This window comes from Oryctolagus cuniculus, chromosome 14, assembly GCF_964237555.1.
Source record: "Oryctolagus cuniculus chromosome 14, mOryCun1.1, whole genome shotgun sequence".
NCBI lineage: Eukaryota > Metazoa > Chordata > Mammalia > Lagomorpha > Leporidae > Oryctolagus > Oryctolagus cuniculus.
In genome coordinates, this window is record NC_091445.1 from 81,458,481 (window position 1) to 81,483,359 (window position 24,879).

Sequence of the window (24,879 nt, forward strand, 5' to 3'; positions counted from 1 at the left end):
TAACTTCACTGTGCATAACGCAGAAAGCTTCTATCGTGATTATTACCCTGCGGGTCACTGGGAGATTTTCATGCCTGCAGTATTATTATGTGGAAAAAGGTGGTCTGGCGTTCTGGCACCAGGAAGTTCTGAAACAAGTCACACATTGTGGGGAGCAACTGAGACTAGACTAAGTTACTGGAATTAAGACTTATTCTATGCATCTGCTCTCCCACAATATGGCGCTGAGAGAGAGACCAAACAACTTCCACGCAGCTGCCTCTCGCCAATTTGACTGATGAGTTGCAGGAGCTGATCCTGCTCCTGATTGGAGGAGAGCAGCGTGCTCGGCGTGTGGGTAGCAGAGTTGGGATTGGTGGAAGAGGACTATAAAGGAGGAGAGAGACAACATGCACAGGGAACATCTGAAGGAACACTTGAGCAGCCCCCAAGAGAGCCGGCCAGCGGTGTGCCGCTCCTCCGTGGAAGCGGGGAAAGCGGCAGGGGGAGCCGCCCCTCCATGGAGGGGAGGAAAGGACCAGCAGCAAACCCGGGAAGGGCCAAGCAGACAAAAGAACAGCGCAGGGTCCTGTGTCGTTCCTCCGCGAATAGGGGAGCAACACACATGCCGTGACTTTTCAGCTGAAAGCCTGGGGATGTCTTTGTCAGCATCAATGAGAGAAGTACCACAGCAGTTGTCAGCCACTCAATAGCCGGCCCTTGTAGGCCTAAAGATCACGGACGTCAGCACAATTCCCTAAAATACATATATGTGTCATGTATCTACATACAAAGGGTCATTGTTTTGTTTCATTTGTTTCACTCTTTATTAAGTGTAGTATTAAGCCCTTGACTGTAATGTAAATTAAAAATGTTATCTCAAAAACTGAAAAAAAAAAAGTTTGTTTGCCTTGTTCTTCAATCATGTTGCCCATTGAGAATCCACTGTGGCAAAACTGTTGCCAAGTTCAGTCAGGATTTAGAATCTGGGACATCTGCTCTGCTCTGTGACTGTGTGGAAGACTCTTGGGCAGGCTGGCACAGCAGCTAAGATTGTCTGGAGCCAGAAACCCCTGGGTTCATATACAAACTCTATAACTTAACCAACCTTTGACATTTAAGCCCTAACCTCAGCTTCTGTATAAGCAGAAAATTAGAATCATAAGAATTAAATGAGATGACACATCATAATGCTCACAACGGAGTAAAGGACTAAATAAGTTAACAGGTATCAGTGCTCTCAGAGTTATACTAATAAAAAGCATTACTCAGGCAGTTTTCATTTTAGGCAAAAGCGCTACACTGAATAAGCTTTCACCTACTAACTCATAAGGTAACTCCTTGGCTGAACACAAGATTTCAAGGACAACACATAATTGCTGGCTTATTTTTACTTCTTAAATACAATGAATCCAAACAGATGAAAAATCCACTAGGGAAAATAGGAAAGAAGTTATGCAATGCCCATAAACTGCAAACTAAGAAACAGTGACTTTCCCTATTTGATATCAAGATCTGTTATAAAGCTATAGTAATTAAACAGTACAATGCTACCACAGGGATAAACAAAATCAATGGGACAAAGCACACAGACTAGAAACAGGCTGAAGCCTGAATGTCACCAAAATTCAGCAAGAATTTTTTTTTTTAAATTTCTGGAATAATTTGGTAACATTTCAGAAAAATTAAATGAAAATTTCTTACCTTATAAAAAATTCTGTTTTTAATCAAATGGAACAATATGGACCAGATTAAATCTCCCTTCAAAAGCAATTAGAAAACTGGAAAAATTTTTTCCAACAGACATGGGACAACAGCATAGGACTATAACCCCTGAGGAAGACCACAAAACAATGAGCACAGAGATCAAATTTTGCCTGGAGACACATTCCAACGGACAGAACAGAGAGAGGGCCTCCAGTAGAGCATGGACGCCTGTCTGAGCGGAGACAAAGACCAGAGTTCAGGGAGGCTGACGAGGCTAAACCTTGCAAAGCAGAGTTCTAGGAGGAGGGAACCATGCAAAACCTCAGTTCCACAAATAAACCTGCACAGGATTCCTCTTAGACTCTGAGAAATACTGAAATATGTAAACACATGGAGAAGGCAAAAATGACTTACACAGACAACCACCAGTGAGTTCCTCGCTGAGTAGACCCCGAGCTCACGTACAGACAGGAGAATCCTGCTGATGGCTGAGTACCTTCAGGAGAATGCCCAGAGGGGCCATGCTTCAGTACAGAACTAACCTATCCCCTCAATAAAAGCTAATCTAGGGGCCAGCACTGGTGAGTAGAGGCTGAGGCCCCCACCATGTAGTGCCAGCATCCCATATGGGCACCAGTTCGAGCCTCAGCTGCTCCAGTTCCAATCCAGCTCCCTGCTATGGCCTGTAAAGCAGCAGAAGATGGCCTAAGTCCTTGGGCCCCTGCACCCACATGGGAGACTTGGAAGAAGCTCCAGGTTTCTGGCTTCAGATTGGCCCAGCTCCGGCCATTGCAGCCATTTGGGAAGTGAGCCAGCAGATGGAAGACCTCTCTCTTTTTCTCTGCCTCTGCCCCCGGTAACTCTGCCTTTCAAATAAATAAATGAATTTTTAAGAAAAAAATGTTAATCTAATCCTCCCTAAGAAATACTTTAAAAATAAGACAAACAGGCAAACAGAAACTCAAATAAATTAATTGCCACTCAGAACACAGTTCAATTCTTTAAAGGAAGAAAACAAAATCCAGGCACTTGACAATGGAAAATTCAGTATTCAATATACAAGCCAAGAAGCTGTAAAATGTGACCAATATACCACAGAAAATTCAATACAACATCAATAGAAACATCCCAGAAATCACAAAGATAAAGAAATCAGCACAATGCGGTATACTGCAAAAATATATTCTAAGTATGTTCACATCTTCAAAAGAAGCATGAACAGTGAGGAGAGAAACGGGAGCCATAAGAGAACCAAAATGTCTAATGTTAAATCTGGATGAAGCACTCATCATGTGAGAACCACAGCAGACTAAACATCATAAGAAGAAAAGATCAGAAAACTTGACCACACAGTAAAAGGAGAAAAAATGGATACAGCTGCAACCAACTGAGGGAAAATTTCCAGAGATCTAACATACATGTAATTATAAATGGGTAAAAAGGAACAGAAAAAAATATTTGAGAAAAGGCGGTGGGGGGAGGGGGTAGTTCCTGGACTTGATCAACCTATAAAGCAACAGATCTTAGAAAGCCAATGAATCTAAGCACAACACAAAGGAAACTACAGAAGAACACATTAGAATCAAATTCCTAAAAATCAGTGATAGAAAGTCTCAAATGTAATAAAACATTAAATGACACGTCTATAGGGGTGGTGTAGTGGCACATCAGTTAAGACGTGACTTGGGATGTCCATGTCCCATATTCGAGTGCCTACTCACAGCCCAGGCTCGATTCTAATCCCAGCTCCTCCTAATGTACAGCATGGGATGAAGCAGGTGATGGCTCAGTCCCTGGGTACCTGCCACCCATGTGGAAGACACTGGCTGAGTTCCATGCTCCTGGCTTTGGGCTGGCCCAGTTCCAGTTGTTGCAAGCATTTGAAAAATAAACCAGTAGATAGAAGATGTCTCAATGTATCTCTCTACCTCTCTTCTCTCTCACTGCCTTTCAAATATACAAAAATAAACACTTTTAAAAGAAATTGAGGAACAAAAATTAAAATTAATACAGATTTTGGCCGGCACCGTGGCTCACTAGGCTAATCCTCCGCCTTGCAGCGCCGGCACACCAGGTTCTAGTCCCGGTCGGGTGCCAAATTCTGTCCCGGTTGTCCCTCTTCCAGGCCAGCTCTCTGCTGTGGCCAGGGAGTGCAGTGGAGGATGGCCCGAGTGCTTGGGCCCTGCACCCCATGGGAGACCAAGAGAAGCACCTGGCTCCTGCCATCAGATCAGTGCGGTGCGCCAGGCCGCAGCACGCCGGATGCGGCGGCCATTGGAGGGTGAACCAACGGCAAAGGAAGACCTTTGTCTCTCTCTCTCTCACTGTCCACTCTGCCTGTCAAAAAATAAATAAAAAATTAAAAAAATTAATACAGATTTCATCAGAAATTATTCAAGCCAAGAGAATGACATCTTTAAAACACTGATAGAAGAAAAGCTACTGTCAATTTTGAATTCTATACAAAGAGTTGTATGCCAAGAAACTGGAAAATCTAGCAGAAATGGATAGATTCCTGAACACATACAACCTACCTAAATTGAACCATGAGGATATAGAAAACCTAAACAGACCCATAACCAAGAAAGAAATTGAATCAGTAAAAAAAGATCCTCCCTGTGGGGAGCAACTCGGACTATACTGTTACTGGAATTAAGACTTATTCTATGCATCTGCTCTCCCACTGTGGGGAGCAACTCGGACTATATTGTTACTGGAATTAAGACTTATTCTATGCATCTGCTCTCCCACAATATGGCGCTGGGAGAGGAGAAAACAGCTTCTACGCAGCTGCCTCCAGTTCAACCAATAAACTGTAGGACCTACTCCTGATTGGAGGAGAGCAGCGTACTCGGCGTGTGGGCAGCCGAGTTAGGATTGGCGGAGGAGGACTATAAAGGAGGAGAGAGACGGCATGCACCAGGAACATCTAAGGGAACCCGTGCAGCCCCCGAGACGAGCCGGCCGGCGGTGTGCCGTTCCCCTGCGGAAGTGGGGAATGCGGCCAGGGGAAACTGCCCTTCCACGGAGGTGGAAGGGATAGTAGCCAACCCGGGAAGAACCAGCAGCAAACCCGGGGAGGGCCGAGCAGACGAAAGAACAGCGCAGGGTTCAGTGTCGTTCCTCCACGAAGAGGGGGAGCGACATAATGGTGCCGTGACTCGGATATGAAGCCTAGGCAGGGTCCTGTGTCATTCCTCCACGAAGAGGGGGAGCGACATAATGGTGCCGTGACTCGGATAGGAAACTCAGGAGGGAAGAAACGGGAAGAAGTGGGAAAATACCGGAGAGAGAGACTAGCAAAGAGCCTAGGTGCCGGAAGAAGCTATTGAAAGCCTAGGCATAGACTCGGATATGGACTGTGGGAAAGAAGTTAGGATTGAAAGCGAAAGTGAAAGCTTTCATAGACTCGGATGCGGACTATGGCGGGGAAGCTAGGAGATTGAAAGCGAAAGTGAAACCTGGAGGAGGCTTGGACTCGGATATGGACTGTGGGAAAGAAGTTAGGATTTAAAGTGAAAGCAAGAAGAAACTTAGACTTAGATACGGACTGCAGGTTGAAAGTGAAAGTGAAACCTATAAGAAACTTAGACTTGGATACGGACTGTGGGGAGAAGCCAGGAGAAATGAGAGGAATATTGTTGGAAGAAAACTTAAGGAAACATACCGGGTAGAGAAAAATGTTAGGGAGGATGAAGCCGCGAGTGCAGGCCAAGGCGGAGACATAAGCCACCTTGGAATTCTTCAAGTCACCCCGGGGAGCAAGAGGCGAAGATCTGGAACCAGAGGCAGAGACGTGGGCCGCCAGGTTGAAATTCGCCAGGTTAGTCCGGGGAACTTGGACTGAATGCCGGTGGTGGCGGAAACATTCGCGGAAGCCGCCGCGTGCAGAGAGAGCACGGGGCGTGAATAGATAGGGAACGCAGGGCTGGCGCGAGGCCGTGGTGCGGGCGCGAAGTGCGTGGAGACCGCAGAGTGTGCGCGCGAAGCCGAGCCGCGCAGATGAGAGAAGCGCGGGCTGAAGCGGCGCAAAGCCGGGAAGCCGCCGCGGGGCGGGCGCCGGCGGGGCGAGGCGCCGGGAAGCCGCGCAGAGCTGTGAAGCCGCCGCGGGGCGGGCGCCGGCGGGGCGAGGCGCCGGGAAGCCGCGCAGAGCTGTGAAGCCGCCGCGGGGCGGGCGCCGGCGGGGCGAGGCGCCGGGAAGCCGCGCAGAGCTGTGAAGCCGCCGCGGGGCGGGCGCCGGCGGGGCGAGGCGCCGGGAAGCCGCGCAGAGCCGTGAAGCTGCCGCGGGGCGAGGTGCCGAGAAGCAGCCTCGGGCGGGCGCCGGGAAACTGCGGGGATAAGAGAAACAGAAGTTTAGAAGTAAAATGAGAGAAATAGGAATGCTGGAAGATAGAAGTAAAATGGGAGAAATAGGAATGCCCGGAGATAGAGAAATAGAGAAATAGAAAGGCCTCCCCTCAACATGGCAATGAGAAAGCTTGGATTCGGTCTGCCTGATTAAGTGAGGCGATGAGCACCTGCGGCGGCTAGCAGCTTATGCGCCGCAGGTCACCGAAGACAGGCACGAATTAACATCTGTAAGGCCTCCCCACAATACAATTAGGAGGCTTGGATTCGGTCTGCCTGATTAGGCGATAAGCACCAGCAGGCAGCTCGACCAGAGTATGAGCTGCAGGTCACCGAAGATAGGCACGAACCAACACTAATAAGTCTCCCCCACAATACGGCAATGAGAAGGCTTGGATTCGGTTTGCCTGATTGTTAGGGCTTGTAAGCCCCTGCAGGCAGAGCAGAGCATGCGCTGCAGGGCACCGAACACAGGCACGCATCAGCGCCTAAAAACCTCCTCACAACATGGCGAAGAGAGGACCCGGATTCGGTTTGCCTGATTGATAGGACTTGTAAGAACCTGTGGCAACTCTAGCAAGCAGAGCAGAGTGTGTGCCGCGGGACACCGAAGACAGGCGCGTATCAACGCCAAAAAAATAAAAAGAAAGGGGGATCTGTGGGGAGCAACTCGGACTATACTGTTACTGGAATTAAGACTTATTCTATGCATCTGCTCTCCCACTGTGGGGAGCAACTCGGACTATACTGTTACTGGAATTAAGACTTATTCTATGCATCTGCTCTCCCACTGTGGGGAGCAACTCGGACTATATTGTTACTGGAATTAAGACTTGTTCTATGCATCTGCTCTCCCACGATATGGTGCTGGGAGAGGAGAAAACAGCTTCTACGCAGCTGCCTCCAGTTCAACCAATAAACTGTAGGACCTACTCCTGATTGGAGGAGAGCAGCGTACTCGGCGTGTGGGCAGCCGAGTTAGGATTGGCGGAGGAGGACTATAAAGGAGGAGAGAGACGGCATGCACCAGGAACATCTAAGGGGAACATCTAGCTGGAGGAACACCTGTGCAGCCCCTGAGAGAGCTGGCCGGCGGTGTGCCGCTCCCCTGCGGAAGTGGGGAAAGTGGCCAGGGGAAACTGCCCTTCCACGGAGGTGGAAGGGACGGTAGCCAACCCGGGAAGAACCAGCAGCAAACCCGGGGAGGGCCGAGCAGACGAAAGAACAGCGCAGGATCCTGTGTCGTTCCTCCACGAAGACGGGGAGCGACACCTCCCATCCAAGAAAAAGCCAGGACTGGATGGCTTCACTGCTGAATTTTACCAGACATTTAAAGAAAAATTCCAATTCTTCTCAAATTATTCAAAACAACTAAAAGGGAAGGAATCCTCCCAAATTCGTTCTATGAAACCAGCATCACCTTAATTCCTAAACCCGGAAAATATGCAACTGAGAAAGAGTCTACACATAATTGTATGTCAAATATAACTTAAAAGTTAGTTTTTAAAATAAATGAATTAAATTAGAAACTTAAGAGTGAGTGCTGGGCGAGGCAGGGAAAGCTACCTCCTACGACACTAACATCCCATATGGTGCTCAACCTTCAATCCAGCTCCCCGTTAACGTGCCTAGGAAGACAACTGATGATGGCCCAAGTGCTCGGGCACCTGCCAACCACATGGGAGACCGGGTGGAGTTCCAGACTCCTGGCTTCAGCCTGGCACAGCCCCAGCCATTGTGGCCACTTGGGGAGTGAAACAATGGATGGACGATCTCTTTCTGTCACTTGTTTACTCTGCCACTCAAATAAAAATTTAAAAAAAATATTAGAAACCTAAACATGAAAAAAGGTTTTGAAAGTACATTCTTTGTGACAGAAAGATATAAAACAATTTTAATGTTAATTTTACTAAAATAAAAGTCCTTATCTTCTGATGAAAATCAAAACAAAAGTTATGGACTGGGAAATGATATTTGCAAGATATAAGGTACAAAGGATTAATAGCCAGAATGCATAATTTTTAAAGATTTATCATTTATTTGAAAGAATTACAGAGAAGGAGAGACAGAGAGAGAGATGTTCCACCTGCTGGTTCACTCCCAAAATGGCTGCAATGGCCAGGGCTGGGCCAGGCCAAAATCAGGAGCCAGGAGTTCCATCTGGGTCTCCCACGTGGATGGCAAGTGTCCAAACACTTGGGCCTTCTTCTGTTACTCTCCCAGGCCATTGGCAGGGAGCTGGCTCAGAAGTGGAGCAGCCAGGACCCAAACCAGCACCTATAAGGGATGCTGGTGTCCACTGCACCACTGCACCACAGCACCAGCCCCCTTGAATCCTATTTTTAAAATGACAAAAAGGAGCAAAAAAAAAAAAAAAAGAAAGAAAGAAAAGAAAAAGAAGGGGCAAATTATAGAAAAAAAGAGGTAACCCACATGAGCAATAAACAGCAGTAAGATGTCCTTTTCACACCTATTTGATTAGAAAAATGCAAAACCCTGCTGAAACCAAGCGTTGGTAAAGAAATGGTCATTACAGGAATATATTCCTAATGGCTGTAGAAACTGCTGCAAGTGTTCTGGAAGGCAACTTGCTGGAACTAGTAAAGATGTGAAAAGTCAACAACCTGACAGTTCTGCTTCTAGACAAAGAGAAACACGTGGCTGTCCCTGCAACAGGGTAGAAAATGCGCTACGTCAGGACAGCAGGCACAAGGAGGTCTCACACGTGACTCCCTGTTCTGCCAGTTTAATCACAATCCAAATAGTTCTCAGGGTGGAAGTGTGGAAATCCAATCGCAGGGTTACTTTTTTACAGTGTTGTTTGAGAATTTCATTTTCTTTCCATGAGCAACACCCCAATGATGAGCACATCAAGCACCATGATCATGGCTTGTAAATATCACACTCTGCTAAAGGAATTTTTTAAAAAAAACCTTCAAGAAATGCGCAGTTCCAGGGAGGGGGAGAGAAAGTACAAGTACAAGATGACCCTAAAGTGCCTGAAAGCAAGAAAATGCTCCAAGGACAGTGATGTGGTGGCAAAAGGATAGAGGGGCCAGGATCTGGGCCTCTGAATGGGTGAATCTGGGACAATTTGAGCATCAGATAAATAATTAAAATGCAATATATGAAATAGGAAAGCATGAGCCCATCCTGATAAAAACAAATAAATTCAAAGTTTGACGTGAGAAAGGTGACATACAAATTTTTCAACTTATCACTCCACAAAAATATTGCTAGTTACAAAAAGAAAGAGTAGGCCGGCGCCGCGGCTCACTAGGCTAATCCTCCACCTAGCGGCGCCGGCACACCGGGTTCTAGTCCCGGTCAGGGCGCCGGATTCTGTCCCGGTTGCCCCTCTTCCAGGCCAGCTCTCTGCTGTGGCCAGGGAGTGCAGTGGAGGATGGCCCAGGTGCTTGGGCCCTGCACCCCATGGGAGACCAGGAAAAGCACCTGGCTCCTGGCTCCTGCCATTGGATCAGCGCTGTGTGCCGGCCGCGGCGGCCATTGGAGGGTGAACCAACGGCAAAGGAAGACCTTTCTCTCTGTCTCTCTCTCTCACTGTCCACTCTGCCTGTCAAAAAAAAAAAAAAAAAAAAAGAAAGAGTAGCAGCAAGTGGAGAAGCCTGACCGAGCAAGCAGGTGATCAAAAAGTGCATCAGCAGTAACAATGGGGTAAGCTGAGCTCAGGCACCACTGAGGGTGACGAGAAGCTGCCAAAGATGCCTCTCCTGAATCTAACCCCAAGGACACATCAGACAAGCCAAGACCGAAGAATTCTGAGATGACTGCCAACCTTGGAGGGGATTTAATGCTAATCAATCAGTACCATTTCCCTGATTTTTATGCGTGTGTTTCTGTACTGTAAGAGGCTGACCTCCACAATGGGCGGAGCTGCGCCAATCCAAAGGCAGGAACTAGGAGCTTCTTCCAGGTCTCCCAAGTGGGAGACCATCTTTTTGAGACATCTTCTACTGCTTTCCCAGGCCATAGCAGAGAGCTGGATTGGAAGAGGAGCAGAGAGGACTCGAACTGGCGCCCATATGGGATGCGGGTGCTAGGCCAGGGCTTTAACCCGCTGCGCCACAGCACCGGCCCCACTATTCTTTCTTATGCTTTATGTTTGTATTTATAAACCACAGCAGCCTCTTCTGTTTTTTAACTTGCCATGTAAAATGGGAATTCATTTAGACTTATTACATATATTAAGCAATGTTGTACTCCCTTTCAATTGCATAGAAGTATTGCTCTTTATTTGTCCAAGTCTGAAAGGTTGAACTCTTCAAACTATTAGTTTTATTAGCAAATTAGCAATGCTACAATGAACAAAGGACCCTTGCAGCTAATTCTTCATGTATACTAATGATTTCTTTTTTTCAAAGATTTATTTATTTGACAGGCAGTTACAAAGAGGCAGAGTCAGAGAGACACAGGTCTTCCAACCTCTGGTTCACTCCCCAAGTGGTTGCAATGGCCAGAGTTCAGCCAATCCAAAGCCAGGAGCCAGGAGCTTCTTCTGGGTCTCCCAAGCAGGTACAGAGACCCAAGCACTTGAACCATCTTCTACTGCTTTTCCAGGCCACAGCAGAGAGCTGGATCAGAAGTGGAGCAGCCAGGACTGGAACTGGTGCCCATATGGGATGCCAGCGCCACAGGCAGATACTTCATCCACTATGCTACAGTGCTGGCTCCTATTCGTGACTATTAATTTGAGTACAGTGTCCCAGCCAAAGGTATTCCAGGTTGAAAATCTCAAAAGTAGATAAACACTTTTTCGCTCAATGTGATTTATATCCAGCATACTACAAAAAAGCACCCATTGTCTTAATAAGTTTCAGTGGGTTTTGACAAATATATACTCCCCTGTACTCAACATAAAACCAAAATAGAAAAATACTTCCATCACCCTGAAGACTCCACTGTAAACATTTTTGCAGTTAATCCTCTCAACCCCCTAGACCTAGCCAGCCTCTGACCTGCTTTCCATCCCCATAAACTAGGTGTTCCTTTGTTAAAATGTCAAATTGCACAAATCCTTGAGTTTAGCTTTGTCACTCTCTGTATCTTTGAGAATCATTTATATTGTGCTGTATGCCAGTATTTTGTTGTTTTTACTGCTAAGTAATATTTCATTGTATGACATACAATATGTTTACCCACTAGCTGTTGACAGATATGCAGATTGCTTCCAATTTTGGATATTAGGATAAAGCTGCTGTGAGTATATTCCTGTACTGCACATTGGCATTTTCTCCTGGATAAATACCTAGGAAATGAACTATGGTATGCATGTGCTAAACTTTATTAGAAACTATTTTTCCAAAATGGCTGTATTATTCTATACACCACCACCAACATCTGAGGGAGCCAGTAGTTTCACAAACTCACCAATATTTGGTATTGTTAATTGTTTCAATTTTAGTCACTCTTTGTGTGCACACAGTAGAACACACTGTAGTTTTAATATGTATTTCCCATATGACTAATGATGAGCTCTCTTCATGTGCTTATTATTATTATTACCATTTCATGTCTCTTTTAGGGTGTTCATTTTGTCCACTTTTTATTACACCATTACTCTTATTGAAGAATTCTTTAAATAATCTGGTTGTAACTATTTTGTCAGATATATAATAAAGATGTATCTTCCACCTTGTCTTTTCACTCTCTTGATGATGAGTTTGTTGTTGTTGTTTCTTGTTTCCTTGTGTCTATTTAAGCAGTAGAGAGAGACAGAGTTCCCTTCTGCTGGTTCATTCCCCAAATAACTGCAATGGCTAGGACTGAGCTTGGGTCAAAGCCATAAACCTGAAACTCAAACCACATCTGACATAGGTGGCACAGACCCAACCACTTGAGCCACCACCCAGCTGCCTTCCAGGCAGTCCAGAACTGGATTCAAACCCAGGAACTCTGAAATGGGCTGCAGGCATCTCAACCACTAACCCAAACACCCAACACAATGGCTTATCTTAAAGAGCAGGAATTTCTAATTTTGGTGGTCTGTTTGCTTGAACTTTTATTTTATGGTTGATGCTTTCTGTATACTAAAATATCTTTGCCTCCCGAGAATTATAAGAAATTTTCTCCTATATTTTCTTCTAGAAGGCTTTTGGTTTTATCTGTTACCTTTGGGTTTATGATCCATTCCAAAACAAAGTACGAGGATGGAATAAAAGTCTAAAGGTTCATTTTTTTCCATATAGAAATCCAGTTGTTCCAATATCACTTTTTGCAAAGATTATCATTTCTCTTGGCTTCTTTGTTGAAAATCCCTTGACTATAGATAGGTATCTATTCCTGGAATTTATTCTATTCCAAGATCTAAAAATATATCCTGACACCAAAATCACACTAACTTCTAATATACTTTACATCAAATCTTTACAGTAAGATACTAGCAGAACACCTGATGGTAAGGTTATGTAAGTATTGGGAACAAGCAATGTAAGTTCTCTAAATTTTTCTGCTTTTCCAAAATTGCTTTGAGAATTTCATTTTCTAAGTAAATTTTATAACATTGAAAATTTGACCAAAGGTCCTAAATTTTTATCAAGGTTGCAATAAACCTACAGATAAATTCTTAGGGACCTGGTATCTTATCAGTATTGCATCTTTCAGTCCACACATGTATGGAACTCTCCACTTAATTAAGCCATTTTTAGTTTCAGCATTATGTAATAGTTTTCATTGTTAGGTCACAACCAAAAGCATTTTTAAAAGTCACAGTTTCATTTTCACCAAAAATTGGTCTGAAAAGGAAAAAGTTTATACTAAGCCAAAAAGATTCAGACTATACATTAAATGTCAAGGACAGAGATGTAACAAGAGGGGCCATTTCTCTAGAGATTTGGGGGGTAAGGCAAACAGGTCACCTTTGGGCATGGTTTAAAGGCAGGTATAGATTCACACGGGCATACATGATGCCCTTTTTTGCAAGGAGAATTTTAAATTGCTTGTAGCTTTTTTATGACTTTTGTTCCTTTTATGTTTAGAAAGTCCTTTGTCTACCTAAGCATCAGATAAATTTCAACTGTAACCTATATTCACACTTTTTACATTTAATTCTCTAATCCACTTGGAACTTGTCCTGCTGAAATGGCATAGGAAAGGTTTTAAACTGTTTTTCCAAAAGTTTAGTAATCACTGTTTTATGTATAGCTTTTAGGTATACCTAGGCATCTCCCTCAGTTTCCACACTTAAGTTCTCCTTATCCCAACAATCTTGGTAGAACAGCAATCATTATATTTGGGGATAAATCAATCTCCTTACCTTGGCCCATCTGTATCTTCAAAAATGTTTAGAATACAAAAAAAAAAAAAAAAAAGGAAATCTTTACTAGTATAGATTTGATTTTCTGTATATAAAGATAATTAAAAAATGAATCTTAATGAAGAATGGGATGGGAGAGGGAGTAGGAGGTGGGATGGTTTTGGGGTGGGAGGGCGGGTATGGGGGGGAAGAACCACTATAATCCCAAAGTTGTACCTATGAAATTTATATTTATTAAATAAAAGTTTTCTATTAAAACAAAAACAAAAAACAAACAAACAAACAAAGCTGTGGCAGTAAGTCTGGGCCTGAGAGCAGATAGCATCACCAGCAAGCATTTTTGGGCTAACATGGGCAAGAGCCCTCTGTCTGGTCAAGCATACCAACTAGGCACCCTCTGAAAAGAACTGTTTTTCCTGAAGAATTACCAGAGGATAAGGACCCTGAGGTAACCTGAACATAAGGGCCAGGGAGGTAACAAGCCAAAGAAGGGAGCCTCCTACAAGTCACTAGGCAAAAGAACCAATGAAGAGAAAACCCAACCACCTGTGCATTTCTAGGTTAAAAAACACAGGGAAAGATCTCAACTTACTGAGTGAGTTAGAAGATACAGTGCATAACCAGTCTTGTAAATGCCAATGGTGTTTTCTAGATTTAACATTAAGGAGGGGAACAACAAAGAGCTCAATGTTCCAGTCTACTAGCAAACCAACCAACAGTTCCAAGTTCAACTGCCAAGAGAAGAATGAAATTTTTAAGTGAAGGAGGCCAGGTAAACTTGCCTAGGAAACAATGAGAAATCTTGAAGACTTAGTATATCGGAGCTGATGTGTCTGGAACACCTGCTACTGCTAGTGGAGGCAGTCAGTACACAGTTGCAGCAGTCTGTGCTACCAAAAATTCCCAGCCCAGAGATGCTAGATCTTCCAATTTTCTAAACAAGCCATTAATATTAATTCTTTTTAAAATTTTTTTATTCATTTATCTTATTTGAAAAGGAGAGAATTTCTGTCTGTTGTTTCACTCCCCAAATGTCCACAACAGCCAGGGCCAGGCCGAACTCAGGAGACTGAAACTCAATCGGCCTCCCACATAGGTGGCAGGGACCCAAGACCTTGAACCATGGCCTGCTGCCACCCAGCTGCGCATCAGCAGAGAGCTAGAATCAAGAGGAGCCAGGACCGAAGCCAGGCACCCTGACAGGGCATGCAGGCATCTCAAACGGCATCTTAACTACTGCTTCCAACACTTGCCATATAAATACGAATTCCCACCTGAATTTCCTGTTCCTTAAAGTCTGGAAAGTAATTAAATTTCCCTTTTAAAACACACAAGTTGAAGACGATGTATTTATTATTTACTTGAGTCGTGTTTGGCCCCACAGACCAACCATGGCTGGTCCTCAATTCCCAAAACACCCTTGTCTGCCCCCAAGCCCTTCTGTGCTTCCTTTCTCCTGCTTCTTTCCCTCAATATGCAAATCTGTTACACACTACACAACTCACTGAACTCTGGGGTGGAAGCGGAGCAAGAGTAAAGGATGCTCCTCTATTTCATTCACCCCACTGGAGAGAAAGCCAAGCTCTGATCTTACCACAGGGAACTGCCATTCTGGAAATTAACATCAAGTACATCTATGGACAGCCATGCTATTAGGTCATGCAGCTGAGTCAAACCAAATTTTAAGTAAAAGAACAAATCTCACGGCCGGTGCTGTGGCACAGCAGGTTAACACCCTGGCCTGAAGCATCGGCATCCCACATGGGCACCAGTTCCAGTCCCGCTGCTCCACTTCCAATCCCGCTCTCTGCTATGACCGGGAAAGCAGAAGATGGCCGAAGTCCTTGGGCCCCTGCACCCACGTGGGAGACCTGGAAGAAGCTCCTGGCTCCTGGCTTCGGATTGGCACAGCTCCAGCCATTGTGGCCAACTAGGGAGTGAACCAGCGGATGGAAGACCTCTCTCTCTCTCTCTCTCTCTCTCTCTCTGCCTTTCCTTCTCTCTCTGTTTAACTCTTTCAAATAAATAAATCTTTAAAAAAACACACACACACAAGTCTCACATCTCCAACAATGTCGATTTTCTTTCCTAGGAATTTCCAGATGTTCTATTTCATGTATCAATAATGATTAGCTGCTCCTGGGGTCACAGATTTGGTATCATGCCCAACCACATTAAAAGCAAAGGAATAAACTTCTCAACAAGTTCATAAGATAAACCAAAAACCACTTCAAAGAAAATGCTGTAGAACTTTTAGCTTCTATAAAAATATATTAATTACTTTAAAATGCTTTATCCAATGGCATCCTAATTCTAACCAAAGTCAAAAGGTTAAAGGGTTAAATCAACCCTGCTGGGATTCAATTTATGTATCTAGACATTTACCTTTTCCTAGACTCTAAGAAGACTGCTACATGACACAACCTCTGTTAATCATATAAACAAAGTATGGTCTTCTATAATCTAGAAGGCTTTCTTCATTCAGTACCCAAAGGTCTTAAAAAATGGTTTCGATGGAGCATGTGTCACACATATTTTCTTGAGACGGACTGTGCTGGCACATTTAACACAGGTTGAGTATCCCTTATGCAAAACGCTTGGGACCAGAAGTGTTTCCAACCTCAGACTTCAGATTTTAGAATATTTACAAATACATAATAAGATCTCTTGGGGAGAGGGCCTACGGCTAAATATGAAATTCATTTATGTTTCATATACACCTTATCCCCACAGCCTAAAGAAAACTATATACAATATTTTTAATAATGGTGTGCATAAAACCAAAGTTTACGTACCCTGCACCATCAGAAAGCAAAGGTGGCAAGGCACTGTGTTAGGCATCCACGATGATCCGGGGCTGTCTGGCATCACCACCATTCCTGACTCTGAAGTTCCACACCGCCAACAAGCACTTCCTTACACACATTCATTCACACACAAGTATTTCACAGTATGACCTATGATACACCACTGACCCAGGAGGAAAAACAACATGTTGAGGGCCACTAAGCAGCCCAGCAGCATCACCAAGAGAACACCTCTATCCAGTGTTAAAACAACAGCAACAACCAACAACAGCAGGCTTTCAGTCTGCCTATCATGCTGCGTTTTGAGTAAAAGGTAATGTTTAATACATTATACATGCATTTTAATTTCAGTTGAGAAGGAACATCAGAAGTAATTGAGGGGCCAGCAATGGGTCCTCCAGTGGTGAGGAGGCACTCTGTGGAGAGTGCTTTAAAATGCTTCCTCCATAATCAGTGGTGAAGCTGCCACTTGGGAAGCCTGCATCCCACCTCAGGGTGACTGGAGCTCCAGACCTGGCTTCTTCTTCTTCTTTTTTTTTTTTTTTTTTTTAAGATTTATTTATTTATTTGAAAGTCAGAGTTACACACAGAGAGAGAGAGAGACAGAGAGAGAGAGAGAGAGGAGAGGCAGAGATATAGAGGTCTTCCATCTAGTGGTTCACTCCCAAGATGGCCACAACGGTCAGAGCTGTGCCAATCCAAAGCCAGGAGCTTCCTCCAGTTCTCCCACACCGGTGCAGGGGCCCAAGGACCTGGGCATCTTCTACTGCTTTCCCAGGCCATAGCAGAGAGCTGGATTGGAAGAGGAGCAGCCGGGACTAGAACCGGCGCCCATATGGGATGCTGGTGCTTCAGGCCAGGGCGTTAACCTGCTGCGCCACAGCGCTGGCCCCCTGGCTTCTTTCAATGCAGCTTCCTGCTAATGGCCACCCTGGAAGGCAGCAGGTAATGACTCAATACTTGAGTCCTTGCCACTGACTTGAGGGACTCAGATTGAGTTTGGGGCTGCTGGCTTTGGCCTGATCCAGCCCTGGCTGTTGGTGGCATTTAGGGAGTAAACCAAAGGACGGAAGATCTCTTTCTGCCTTTTAAATAAAATTAAATTAAAAATTTTTAAATAGATATTTTAAAAGATAAATAACATCTCCTCCAGAGTCATTTGCCGCATTAACAACATTTTTGTCTTACAAGTCTTTGACTTACAAACCAATGCAAGCGGCTGGCGCCACGGCTCACTAGGCTAATCCTCTGCCTGTGGCGCTGGTACCCCAGGTTCTGGTCCCAGTCGGGGCGCTGGATTCTGTCCTGGTTGCTCATCTTCCAGTCCAGCTCTCTGCTGTGGCCCGGGAAGGCAGTGGAGGATGGCCCAAGTGCTCGGGCTCTGCACCCGCATGGGAGACCGGGAGGAAGCACCTGGCTCCTGGCTTTGGATCAGCGCAGCGCCGGCCATAGCGGCCATTTTGGGGTTGAACTAACGGAAGGAAGACCTTTCTCTCTCTCTCTCTCTCTCTCTCACTGTCTATAACTCTCTCTCTGTCTCTCTCTCACACTAACTCTGCCTGGCCAAAATAAATAAATAAATAAATAAACCAATGCAAGTGCTTGCTCTGTTACAAATGCATGTGGCGGCTCTAGTCCTTCAACAAGGCCGTCACACATTTTCACCACACTGTCTACAGGCATGTTTTCTGCAGTGCTAACAACATCCTCTTTACCACCAATAGCATCGCAGTCAGCTTGATTCAGAACATTTTCAGCTATTTCCCCATTGATGAATGAACTGGAGCTTCACAATCAATATTAAAAGTGTTTTCAACATCCACTTCTATGAAATTCTCTGCTGCTTTGCAACTGACAGATGCTTTATTACCACCACTCTTTAAATAAAATCTTACACCTTGCCTTTTGTTAAGTTTCTCAACCAGCCTGTCGCATATTCACAGTTCCCTACAATTTCCAGTTCTTCATTTCATCATCAGCCTACCATTAAGTGGCATGTGCTCCCTGCAACACTGATGGATCCACTCTTTCAAAACACAATTGGGATCTTCATTTTTGGTTGTATGCCGAGACACACTTTTTCAATGTACAATCAACATCTTCATTTTTAGCCTTATGCAGTGTTTTTCTATTTTTTACTAATTTCTGTTCCATCACTTTTAACATAGAACTTAACTATTTATCCTACTGTTTCTTCAGGTCCTAGGTAGTGGTCATTCCAATATCAAACTCATCAGCTGTTTCACACTTTCACCAATGTCCAGTTTCTCTAAGACCTTGACTTTCTGTGCTAAAAACATAAAGGCTGCTTCTTTTTCTTATCACTGTTACCCATGAGGGTATCTATAGTCTTTTTCATTTTATAAAAATATTTTCAGTTGTAACTTTATACCAATAAGTATTTAAGAAAAAATCACTCAGTAATGCATGTAGGTCTTAGCTCCATGGGCCATCACAGGGAACCTGCACATGTGACATTTTACTGCCTGTCACTGAGTACTTCCGTAGGGGAACCCAGGTGTGCACTAAAAGATCTCTCACATCTGAGAGAGCAGGGGAGGAGGTTTATCCTTTGCGGATGCTGCATAAACTGCATTGTGCACCTGCATTTTTAACTGGGATCCGTCACATGAGGTCAGGTGCACAATTTTCTCCTTGGGGAATCACGGCAGCACTCAAAAATCATCAGATTGGGGAATATTTCAAATTTTGGGTTTTTAGACCAGGGATGCTCAACTGTGTGTCATTACCACCCACACGCATTAGTTTATTCTTGCTAAAACTAAGACAATAAATTCCCCACTCTGCCCATCCTTCTCCACTACAAACCCTCTATGGATATTTATAGGGCGACTAACTCTGATATCCGTTTTGCAATAGGCAGCTTTAATTCCTACTTGTGACAGAACAGACCAGTGATATCACAAATATAACTGACCCAAACTGGAATTTGCTTTGTAAAAACATCACAAACCAGGTAATTTTACTCCAGAAAATATGAAAATGGAAAATGAGGGAAAAAAAGAAATTATTTTTCATCAGTCCTTAGAAGTCTTCTTTAACTAATGGCATTAATGGTAGTAAGTGGCTATAATGGGTCATATTCAGTCTACAAACTGACTAAATAAGAGCAAAGATTCACCATGAGGCATATGTTCATAAGTGCACACAGCCCAAGTCCTCCTTGGTTGGAAACAATATAACCAGTGTCTCAAAACCCAGTAATAGGCCTAATCTTTTCACTGATCCCCAATATTGGTCTGTCTGAAAACACTCTTATGTTTAGAACTGACAACTACTGCATCTTCCTTATTATTATCAGAGAACCTACAAAACCTTAAAATCCAAAGAACTTGGCTATGAGATCAAGTAACGTATCCACATGTTGCTTAATTTTTGTTATCAAACTATAGCAGCATCCGTACTTTCCAAAACAAACACAGGAAGGAGGGAAATGAGAGGAGTAAGAAGAGAAGGAGGAAGACTTGTCAAACCCCCCAAGACTCAAAAACAGTATGCTAATTCCCACAGATTCATATAACAGAGTATGAAACCCATGTGGTAACTTGGCCTTCAAAGCAAACCATTTGCTAAGACAACAATAATACTTAATAAACACCAAATGAAAATCTGATTTCCAAGAAAAAAGGAACAGTATCAGAAACATCTATAACAATAACTATTTTTTTCCTTTCTCCCAGATTTCTTTCACAGTGTAAATTCTAAAGCACAAACTCATTTGAGAAATAGCAAAAGTTTTAGGGAATGGCAAAGTTATTATCTTTATTTTACATGTCTCAACTAACAAATAATCCTCCATAAACCTCTTTGTTTAAAAAGAAATTAGATTTCTAAATGAAAACACATCTCCTACACTTAACTATTCATAAAGTCATACCAGAGTAATGGCTTCAGTCAAGAACAGCAAGTATCACATTTACATTCTTCCCTACCTATAACGTTATATTCTTTTATATAAATTTGGCATGCTAGTATTATTGCTTCTTAAGAAAAAAGCCTACAATCCTTACTTTGAGCTTCATAATAGAGCTTAACCATTTTTTTCCTCTACAGAGCAGAGCTCCAGCTATGCCAAGCACTCTATCCATTTTTCTTCTTAAGATGCTGTGAGCTTCAGCTAAGAAGAGCCTCAAGATAATGAAAAACACAATTATTCAACATCAATAATGCAGATCCTTGTTCACTACGTCTCAACTTACCTAATACGCTGACAAATGCATCAAACAGATGAAATGTGAGTAACGGCTCTTTCAAGTGACCGTAGTAATCCGCTATAGTTTTAAATACATCCTTTTCAAAACCCAAGTACATGGGCTGCTTCAAATCAGAACAGTTGGGCCCTATTTTAAAAACAGAAAGGGAAACATTAGTGGAAGAATCACCTCGAAATATCTGTCTCTGTGCATATGTGTGGTATGTACAGGCATTCAAGATATTCTGACATTGAAGATACACAGAAAAATTGTCATGGGAAAATTGTCAGTATACATTTTGCTGACACAAATATGTTATATATTTAAATTGAGATTGCTTATAAAACGACGACGAAAATCACTGGCTTCCATTTTAAAAGCAACCCATTTTTTTTCCTTTCAACAGACATTTTTATTAAAGTTAATAGTTTTCTTTGAAATAATCAATGTTTTCCTAGTCTTGATAAAGTTGGCCAAGAGGTGAGCCTTTGGCCTGATGGTTAAGATAATGGTTAGGCAGCTATTGTCACGTATGAGAGTGCCTGGGTTAAATACCTAGCTCCAGGTTCTGACTCCATCCTCCTGCTAATGCAGACCCTGGGAGGGAGCAGGGATGACTCAAGTAGTTGGGTGCCTCCCACCTAACTCAATCATAGAGACCCGGGCTGAATTCTAGGAAGCTACAGCCCAGTTCAGTTGCAGCCATTGGAGGCATTGCTTTCCCCTCTCTCCCTCTCTGTCTTCTCCCTCTCCCTCACTCTGTGTCTCAAATAAAATGTTTAAAAGAACTTTTTAAAGTTGAATAAGTTAGCAACATTTGTAATAGATAAGTTACAATGCTTTCCTTTATGTCTTCATTGCTATGTTACAAAATCCCAGTCATGGAGTTAAAGGAAATGATCAGTTCCTACCTCCAAATGAACTATTTCAGATCTATAAAAATTCAAACATTTTTTAAAGATATTCTGAAAGTATTTTTACATTTTGTCTTGTTAATTCATTCTGACGTGGACTTCCTATTTGATCCCCAATAAAACATCAAAAGCTTATCAAACATAACCATACTGGAAAGTTGGAGAAAACTTGGAAGCCTGAAACAGACTAGTCTCAGGTCTATACTATGCGTGCAGCAAGGCAAAGATCCACTCATATCTGGGAACAAAGAGGAACAAGAAATGATTGATGGCACCAGTGCTGTGGTGCAGTGGGTTAAGCTGCTACCTGTAATGCAGGCATCTCATATGAGTACCAGTTTGAGTCCCAACTACTCTGATTCCCATCCATTTCCCTGCTAATGCACCTGGGAAAATAGCAGAAGATGGCCCAAGTACTTGGGGCCCTGCCACCAAGTGAGAGACTTGAGTGGAGTTCCAGGCTCCTGGCTACAGCCTGACCCAGACCTGGCTGTGAAAGCCATTTGAGGAGTGAACCAGTGGATGGTTCACTATCTCTCCTTCTCTCTCTCTTTCTCTCTCTCTCTCTGTCTCTGTAACTCTGCCTTTCAAATAAATAAATCTTAGAAAGAAAAAATAAAGCATGAAAGAAATGCTTGCTAAAGAGCTGACAACAAATGCCTCCAACAATCCATACACAGACCCCATATTTACACTGACAAGTAGATAGACTGAGCTACCCCATGCAAACAGTGCAGCCACACTGGCAGTTCTGACCAGCAGTAGACTACACAATGGGTACCCAAATAGACCTCTACTCACAGGAGACCAAAGCAGCAGCCAAGATGCACCGCAAGAAAATTCTTCCTGCACAATCACCATAACTGAAGAAAGGGAATAAAGACTGAGTGACTGATTGGCTGATTTTAAAGACAGAGAGACAGAGACAGAGACAGAGGGAAAAAGACTTTCCATCCAGGCTCACTCGCCAAATGGTTGCAACAGTCAGGTCTGGGCAGTGAGAAGCCAGGAGTTAGGAACTCGGAGTCTCCCACATAGGTGATAAGGCCCCGAGCATTTGGAGGATCTTCCACTCTGCCCCCAGGTACATTAGCAGGAAGGTAGATTGGAACCAGAACAGCTGGGACTCAAATGGATGCTCCACTATGGGATGCTGGTGTCATCAGTGGCAGCTAAATCTGCTGTGACACAAAACTGACCACAAGGATGAAATGCAAAAGGACAATAAAGCATTCTGGGCCTTTGCATTTCAATCCACTGAACATCATGAAATGGCTTTTCCCCTCTTGTCTTTCAATATTATATCCTTGTCTCATAAAATAATTAGATCAGCTAAAATAATGAAATACCCGTTTGTGTAAGTAATAGCTATACCTAAGCTATCATGTAAACCTAGCACCAAACAACCATTTTAACTTGCTTCTTCTTTAGAAATCCCAAATTTAGCCAACTGAAATATTTGTTTGCTATGTCTCAGCAAGCAATATACACTGCCTAAAATTACTCGCTACAACAAGCACGTGGTTCATTCCAAGCATTTGTATTCCTGTGTGACTATTTTATCATTCTTGTTAAAAATAGGCAAAATCAAAATTTTCCCTTAAAAAAAGGTATATGTTTAGCCCTATAAGAAGAGACCATATTTTTAAGATCTTTTCTTTCTTTTTTTTTTTTATTTAAGATTTCTTTATTTAAAAGTCAAAGTTACAAAGAGAGAGTCTCAGGTCTTCTATTCGCTGGTTCACTCTCCAATTGGCCGCAACAGCTAGAGCTGTGCCAATCCAAAGCCAGGAGATTCTTCTCGGTCTCCCACATGGGTACAGGGGCCCAAGGACTTGGGCCATCTTCTACTGCTTTCTCAGGCCAGAGCAGAGAGCTGGATCAGAAGTGGAGCAGATGGGACTCAAACTGGCACCCATATGGGGTGCTGGCACTGCAGGCAACAGTTTTATCCACTACACCACAGTGCTGGCCCCCAAGATCTTTTCTTTCTTGATCACCTTAAATTTTAAGAGTATTTTTCTTTATTCTAAAATTTTTTAAAGATTTATTTACTTTTTGAAAGGCAAAATTAGAGAAAAAGAGGAGAAACAGAAAGATCTTCCATCTGCTGGTTCACTCCCAAAAGGTTACAATGGCCAGGGCTTGGCCAGGATGAAGCCAGGAGCTTCTTCCAGGTCTCCCATGCAGATGCAGGGGCCTAAGGACTTGGCCCATCTTCTATTAATAGGCTTTCCCAGCCTATTAGCACCCATAAGGGATAGCAGAACTGCAAACAGCAGCTTAACCCACTGCGCCACAGTGCCAGCATCTGTTCTGATTTTTTATACATGTTATTCTTGACAGACTCTGGAAAAGAAATGCTTTGACTTCTTTGTACCCATTTTTGATGGAATCCTGGGACCTATATGCTGGGAGAAAAATCCAGCTCATCTGATTTTGTTATTATTTAGCATCAATCCCTCACTGTGTGACCAGCTCTGAGCCTGGTCTGCAATGACAGCATCAGGGCCCAAATGCAGATGGGTCTAAAGAGAAAACCTTGGGGAAAACTTGGCAGAAAAGAAAGACACAGGCCTTGAAAACATCATGTCATCAGGCTATCCTTTCTTTCCCTGGTAGGCTACCTTAACAGGAATCTGGTCAGATTACGGGTAAGGGCAAAAAAAGGTCATGACCATGATAGACTACAAGTAAATTCTGAGAGTCAACAAGAATTTTGTAAAAATTAGTGATTTTATAAAACTATCCAGGGGCCGGAGCCGTGGCGCAGATTAACCCTCCGCCTGTGGTTCCAGCATCCCATCTGGGCACCGGTTCTAATCCCAGCTGCTCCTCTTCCAACCCAGCTCTCTGCTGTGGCATGGGAAATCAGTGGAAGATGGCCCAAGTCTTTGGGGCCCTGCACACAAATGGGAGACCCAGAGCAAGCTCCAGGCTTCTGGCTCCTGGCTCCTGGCTTTGGATTGGCACAGCTCCGGCTGTTGTAGCCATTTGGGGAGTGAGCCAATGGACAGAAGATCTTTCTGTCTCTTCCTCTCACTATCTGTAACTCCAACTCTCAAATAAATAAATAAAATCTTTAAAAAATAAATAAATAAATAAAACTATCTGAAAAATGTGGTTGGCCTTTGCCTACCTTTTTTCCTTTGGCCCATAAACACCTTTAAGGCTATGCCAGTCATTCATAAAGCATCCCACTTGGTCCATGTGAGACACATTCCCAATTCCAATAACACAACACCACCTCCCACATGTGACAATCACTATTAAGTCACACTTCACATCTGGCTATATAATAATAAATAAATAGATAAATCAGAAGATGTGTGGCTTTGCATCTGGCTTGAGGGAAGATCATACTCTTCACTGCATTTCTGTCATCAAGTCAATATCATAAACACATCATAGTATACATTTTACAACATATTATAACCTAGATTTACTATTCCAGTTTCCTATGTTCATTCATTTCCAGCCAATCAACTTCCAAATCCTTGGTTTGCTAGGAGTTCAGAAATGGGTAATTTAAATTCCCATTTATACCTTCTATCTCATCATTGCCAGCTCTGGCCAAAGATATCATTTAGATTTAATTTACCTCAAATGGGTGAGCATGAGAATAAAAAGCTATTCCC

General features: G+C 43.4%; 1 protein-coding gene across 1 annotated transcript in view; it reads right to left on the bottom strand.

Annotated features, from left to right (window-relative positions):
• Window positions 1-24,879, bottom strand: part of DEPDC1B (DEP domain containing 1B) — a 118,056-nt gene that overhangs the window by 18,327 nt on the left and 74,850 nt on the right. The window contains exon 7 of the mRNA XM_070056735.1: window positions 20,334-20,474. Coding sequence (XP_069912836.1) covers window positions 20,334-20,474 — 141 coding nt within the window. The remainder of the gene's footprint in view (window positions 1-20,333; window positions 20,475-24,879) is intronic.